Source organism: Halyomorpha halys, unplaced genomic scaffold (assembly GCF_000696795.3).
Source record: "Halyomorpha halys isolate HHAL.00 unplaced genomic scaffold, Hhal_1.1 Scaffold2306.1, whole genome shotgun sequence".
Taxonomy (NCBI): Eukaryota; Metazoa; Arthropoda; class Insecta; order Hemiptera; family Pentatomidae; genus Halyomorpha; species Halyomorpha halys.
The window spans coordinates 147,678-154,895 of record NW_027107223.1 but is presented as its reverse complement, the minus strand read 5'-3'; the positions used below and the strand labels follow the sequence as shown (position 1 = coordinate 154,895).

At 35.1% G+C, this 7,218-nt stretch overlaps 1 protein-coding gene across 2 annotated transcripts in view; it reads right to left on the bottom strand.

The window, feature by feature from the left end:
• Window positions 1–1,254: 1,254 nt before the first annotated feature.
• The window catches only part of LOC106691378 (uncharacterized), a gene marked incomplete at its 3' end in the record, with an annotated part of 21,135 nt that continues 15,171 nt past the window's right edge, over window positions 1,255–7,218 (bottom strand). For both annotated transcript variants that reach the window (XM_014437121.2, XM_014437122.3), the window contains 5 exon segments: window positions 1,255–1,377; window positions 1,923–2,297; window positions 2,379–2,565; window positions 2,634–2,811; window positions 6,251–6,402. In XM_014437121.2, coding sequence (XP_014292607.2) covers window positions 1,255–1,377; window positions 1,923–2,297; window positions 2,379–2,565; window positions 2,634–2,811; window positions 6,251–6,402 — 1,015 coding nt within the window.

The following is a 7,218-nucleotide window of genomic DNA, read 5'->3' as shown; positions in this document are numbered from 1 at the left end:
CCTAGGCACCAAAAAATAGAAGGAGCCAAGCGAAACCCGGAAACAATAGTCAACGCGATGACCGGAAGTGTCACGGTTGCGGAAAAATTGGGCATTTATTGGTGCATTGCCGGCGCACGAGATGCTTCGAATGTGGCAATGAGGGGCATTTCGCTAGGCCCCTATATTATAAATGAATAGGCGCAGGCCAGTGGGAGCCAATGGGGGTGAATTCAAATGTATATATAGACCAGCTAGGCTCAATAAAAGTTAGTCTTTGAGTAACAACCGAGCTGGTTATTTCTCTCTTTCTTTTCTCTTTTTTTAGTCTTTGTGTTCTCAATCGTTTAACTTACATATATACATACATACACACATATATACATACATACATACATACATACATACATACATATATGTATGTATGCGATAACTGTAGTTGTTCACGTTGCGGCAGCTAGGTTCATTGTTGAGTACCGTAACGGGTTTTGGTGGCAGTACTAGTAGATACTAGTAGACTGTGTATTGTAATACAGTGGATATCGTTTATAACGGACCTCGACATGTCGTTTACAGTGTGGAATGTTTCCAGACCTGTGATTTTCGGGTGTATTTAATAATGGATATAACAACTACGTTAAAAACGACACATTTTGACAACTTATCGAACTATAAATTATTGGTTTTAGGGATGACGTTACAGAAATTCATAGGAAAGGCTTGCAAATAATAACCCTAAATATTGAAGAATTTATGTTTCTTTTACTTTAAACCCATATTTTGAAATGAAATGGGATTAATTTCCATCCAATGAATTGTTTATAGTTTATTTTTATGGCTTTCTCCAAAAGACGCATCATGTAATAAAAGAACTTTCGCTGTTGAGAAGATTAAAAAAAGCTAACACCAGCTTGGATGAAGAATTGAACGAAAGTCACTCTACCATATTTTTAATTTGGAATTATAGATCCTTGATCTTTTTTAGAAAAAATGACATTCTTAAAAGTTGAGTAACCCTCGAAGAGGTCGATATTAGCTCATCGATATATAGCTGGAATGGTTTAAAATCCAAAGAAGCCACATTACTCTCCTATTTAAACATCTTGCCGCTGATGAGGAAGCACCCGGAGCCACCACTTGATAATAAGTGTTAGAATATATAATGCTCAGAACTATAAAAGAATATCGAGCTTTCTCGAGGAGAGAGATCTTAATAAAAAATAAAACTTCTAAATTGAAATTATATGATGATATTAATTTATGTGATTCTCTTACCTTAACCATGGCGTTATTTTCATATAATAAACTGTTTCGTACTTCAGGTTTTTCGTATCGACAAAAATCTCTATGAACAACTGTGATAGTTAAATGCTCAATATCTGGAGTCAGATGGCCACCCTGAAATTACATTTTTTTAAAATTAATACAAACAGTCCGGAGATAAAAGTATTCTCAAGCCAGGGATTAGGTGAATCTCCTTGAAGGCAACGTTACGTTGAACTTGATAGGGATTTCTCAGATTAATGTAATTATCTGTAAAACCATTCATTTAATCGTAAATGTGAAGAGAATAGAAGTTGTAATAAATGGTAAAATAAAAAAATTGGTAATATATTATTTTTTAGAATATTTAACGTTTAAAAAAAAAAATATCAACAGCGAAAGGGAGCACGCTTTGAGTAACTCTCAAGTTGTTTTTTAACCCCTCACCTTAGCCATTTCTGGCATACGGCGTGCGGCAGCTACCACAATTGTCAACAGTAAAATATGGCGTACCGGGTGCCACGCCTACGAAGGAATAGGCACCGCCTCCTGGCGTCACTCGCCCCGGAAATGTACCCCCTCCTTTACATCCTTTCCTCGGGAAAAAAGTCGCGGAAAGTAACCTCTTCAATTAAATTTTAAGAAAGAAGTAATTGATCTAAAACTGTGACAATAATTACAATCTTAACAGGTAAAGAAGACAATTGTTCATAAGCCGTGATGGAACTGTTTCCAAAGATCAAAGGCGACAAATCGATTCTTGCTATTCCAATGAGGACGTGAAACTCTTTATTACGATACAACAGTTGCATTTCATCTCGTTTTTTGGACTTGCCCCTTCCAGATTTTCCAGCCGACACTTTAGAAGATCGTTGCTGCTTAAGAGATTTATGTTTGACAGGTGTTGTAGGTTTGGCTCTTGGGAATTCATAGAATTCATTTTTCATAGGTAGTTTGATGCAGTTTGAAAATCGATCATCATTCATATCCGAACCATATAGCACAATATCTTTAGTATATTTTATCTCAGGAAGGATACCTTTGATACCTATTACCTAAAACAAATTTGCATTATAAGTTATTTAATGCCTATTGAAATAATTAAATCAGTTTTATATTAGCATGCTTCTACGTACCCTCACTAATAACTTTTTAGATTGCAAAGAGCTAATAATCGTTAAAGGGCTAAATTTGTCAGTGAGAAAAACTTTAATATCTTTAAATTGGTTTATCGATTCAAACCCATCATCTAATATTTGTACTTTCGTTCTTGTAAGTGGAATGATTGGCTCAAGCTCATATTCCACAAATATTCTGCTTATCCTGCAAGGGTATTTCAAAAATTCAATAAACTATAATATGATGATCAAGTTATTAATTCATACATTTACCCTTCTGCTTCCAATCCCTTCACAGGAAGGTACTGTAATGAGTGTAAATTTATACAGAACGGATTTATGATTTCCCTTGCTTCTTCATCGAGGAACGAATAAACAGTTACAAAAACAAAGATGTCTTGAATGTTCCTTGATATTGGCCTTTCATTTTTTAGTACCCATACTGATTTATCTGGAAAGGTAGCTCTTTAGAGTGTGAAAAAGTAAATACAAAATTGTTATTGGTTAAATCAAAAACATTATTATTAAGGATATTATTTTTATTTTGCTATAACATTGTTTTCAGGACGTCTATATAATCAAATACAGCTACGACACTACTAGACTATTCAGAAGAGCTAAATAATTTTATAAAAACAAAACATATTTCACTATATAACAATATATTAGAAATAATATCACAACTAGAAAAAAAAAATAGGAATAAGTGAGGATGGCTGTCAAGAAAGGAACAAAATAGAAATAAATAAACTATTTATTGGTAACCAACGTTTTAACGTTTCACCTCATTTTACAGGGTTTCATCAGGGCTAAATGGGGGAGAAAAAAACTTTTAAATATGATAAAAAAATTAGAATATTATAAATAAAAAGAATGTAAAAAATCATATAAAAAAGAGCAGCATAGAAAGCTAGAAGAAAAATTATAAATAATTGACCGTATTAATTCAAATTATGAAGGAGGTGGTCAGTGGTGCGGTCAAAAGAAACAAAACAGTTAACAACCATTTTTGTTTCTTTTGACCGCATCCCTGACCATCTTCTTCATACTTTAAAAAATATAAATATAAATGAACAAAAATACAGATAAGTAACAAGTACAGAAATTAGTGATGAAATTCCTAATGTAAAAATAGGTTAATGAACAGTAAAATACTACTTAGTTGAACAAGTAATAATATGGTAAAATACAAAGGAAGGGTTATAACCGCAAATTTTGATCTATCCTTAGTTATATATTTATCGTTTATACTTGCCCATGCTCAACGGAGAAGGGGGTGAGTTAAAGGAAAATAATAAAAAAAATAATAAGTATAATCGTCAAAAGGGAAAAAAGACAAAACAATAAAGAATAAATTGCTCCTTAGGCGCCACGTTATTTTTTCCTTGGAAATAACGAAATTCCCGAAACAATATTTTCACAATATACCCTTATATAAATAATAATCGAATTATAACCACTGGCGAATACCTTTACATGTAGATAACAGAAAACCTAGGGGTGTTACCTTCCACCTGTTGAATTATCGAAATATTAAGTAAACATAACAAAAAAGCCTAGGTAAAATTACCAAGTTGAAAGCAGTGTACATGCATAAGAATGAACAGAATGAACTATATGTACAAAAGTTTAATGATAAGAAGAAATATATGTACACAGAATGAAAAAGGAAAGAAAAGAATTCATATCAATTAATAAAACAATGAGAACTTATAGGTTGACTTAACTTTAACTTAAATGATTAACCTTATCAACTATTATTTACATTATTATACAAAATAGTATATAAGCGAATATAAACTAAAGTTTAGTTCGAACCCCACATAGTCTTTGGGTGTACTCCTGGGAGAACACAAGGTTGTCCGATATTTCCTTTCCGGTCACCGTATCACCAGAATTATAGACATATAACCTCTAACGATGTAATGCCACAACTCTACTATCCAGGGCGTGCTGGAGATTCCCCTTCACAAAACCAAAGCCCACTCATCTAAACATCGCTGGTGTTTTTGTTTTTCCCCTTAATCCCTTTTGTCTACGCAGATATCGCCAGTGTTTTTATCTTACAGTGGCAATCGTAAGAGGGTGATCATCATATTTACAATGTTTGTATCTAAACCCCATTTAGTCCTGATGAAGCCCTGCAAAGAATTTGCAAAAGTAATGCCTCAGCTACAACGGCTTCATAGTCGAGAGTGACTGCCCTCAGAGCTCCATTCTTCGTCTTGCCCTGAGGAAGCTAGTCTTCGATGTAATTCAGGGAGTGCTCGAGGAATAGCGGTTCTCCGGCATTGCCTACGTATACGATTTGGCCATGGTGGCCGCCAATAGATAAGCTTAAGGAGAACGTTAATCAAGTCTTGTCAATGGGTGGTGTTATATTATATATTATATTATTTATGTTTCTTGATATTTATAAAGAAACATACAAAATATCGATGTGACATTTCATATGCTGGCCCTACCATTGAACAGACCAGACAACCTCGTGAGAGCACCTATGAGATCAGCTCTGACAATTTACAATGTGATATTGAATATTCTAAGGTATTCGCCGGAACCTCTTACAACGATAGAAAAGCAGGCCTGAAGACACTTCAATAACCCCGACTCACCAGGGCGTACAGATCTGTATCTCATAAGGCAGAGCAAATCTTTGCCGGTGGAGCACCTCTCGACCTCCTCCTGCGAGAGGATTTAATCGTATTCGAAATGAAGATAGAAGGTTCGGCGGAACTAACAGCAAAGATACGAGGACCGCAGAAATAAGAAAACATTTATCCGAGAGGATGCAAAAGATTAATGAAACCGGCGGGGGGTGGCAACACCGAAAGGAGCTATCCTATGGAAATACTTCTACACCGTTAGATCACGCATAAAGGCGAAATTGGTCCTGTCCAACAACTGGATCTCATAGAGCAAGGGGTTCCATACAGAGCTCCAACAATATGGCTAGAACATTATCGGAACTATTACCTGCACCGCCTTTGAGGAACAAAAGGCTAACTTCCAGAGGGAACCAGTGCTTTCGCTCTGCTTGAGAGTTCCTTGAGCTGGTAGTATCAGAAAACAGCCCTTACTAAAAATCCTTTGTGTACTGTTAAAAAACAGCATTTGGCCTAACTTACTTCAATCATGGAAGAGGATGACAACTTTCTGAGAAGCCAACAAAAGGCGAAATTGTTGTTGATGAAAACGATGACCTGAACAATATATTGTAGTCCATATTCAGTTAATATCTTTGTCAGTTTATGGGGAATAAGCACATTCTTTTTGTGATATGCAACGACTGCTAAACCCATAGCAAGGAAGAGTGTAAAGTAATAAATATGTTTTGGAATTTATTATTATCAATTTGAGAAGTCAAGCTTTTTGAACACTTAATGAATTCCGCATTTTGTGTAAATTATGAAGAGCAGAGGAATTTACAAAAGTCACAGATTTCAGAGCTCAAAACTGTACTTGTAGGATTTATAGAGAGCGTCTTATTAAAACTGATAATGAATAAAGATGAACATTTAAATGTTTTAATGAGGATTACTTTCATTTTTCCTCATATTGGCCATAAGGCACGAAGTTTTTGCAAACTTTCCGTAGACTTGGTTTAGTTCAACCGTTTAAGGGTGACGTATATGAAAACTCTACCCCCGAAATAATTATCTAACTATACTAAAGTTGATCATTACGGAAAGCCTATAAATTGAAACAGTTAGTCCATGAATATTTGTCCAAGGTATTGCATTAGAACATTCTCTAAAAAATAATTAGATACAAATATTGGAACTATTAGCAAAATTTCTAAATATAAGCAATTATAAACACTACTGAATATGTAAGATTAAATGTAGTAAGCTTACTTACTTAAATTAGGTAATTTTATAATGACATACCATAAAACAAATTTGCGACTGGTAGAAACATAGTACAATTAGCTGAAGCTTTTGAAGTCTTATCAGAGTCACTCTCTTTGCTAACTTTGTCAATTGCTTTCTTCATTTTATGTAGATGAGCTCTTGCGACGTTACTACATATTTCTGGTTCGCTGAAATCAGCAAATATTGACATAACAATAGGAAAAGAATAAAGTACTTGCAAGTGTTTCAGATCTTGATAAAATCAAAGTGCAGAGAGAGTAGGATATGATCAATTACAAAGCACAACAACAAAAAGAGTTGCAATCTTTGTAACGTTTTAACTCCGAGTCTTACCGCACTCACCGCTGAGCTCACTAAGTTTTCCGATTGTCAACTATCTTTCTTTTCCCCTTCTCCTTTTCTATTCTTTTCTTAATTTTCTTTACCCACGTTATTAATTATATTCACCAAATATTATTATTGTTATGTTTTCTATTGTTGATGAAGGCTAGAAATTCTGGCCGAAATGTTGGCACTCTTAAATAAATTATTTCAACAATTCGATTGCATAACAAGGCGGACAGAAACCGTCGGCAGGAGCAGTACCACTATGAGCTAGCTCAATACAATTATTATAATAGGAAAAAAGTGGTACAGAGCATTATGAACGCCGACGCTCCCAAGCAATGTCCATTAAAGATAGCCAACATTGAGAAACATTTCAGAAGCCTCTTGGTAAAAGAGAATCTCTGCAAACGTGCGGATTATGAGAAAGGCGCCCCGATCCCAAATTTGGTGTCTACAGATAGTCGGATTGTGAAGAGGGCTATCAAGTCGACATCATTGGACTCATCGCCGGGGCCGGATGGTGTGTTGATCCGCACAATAAAATACTTCGAAGTAACACACATCATGAAGTATATTGCGGAGATCATGCTGAAGGTGGGATATGTACCGGAGCCTCTACGCCAAGGGCGCACAATATTGGTCTACAAGGGTAAGGG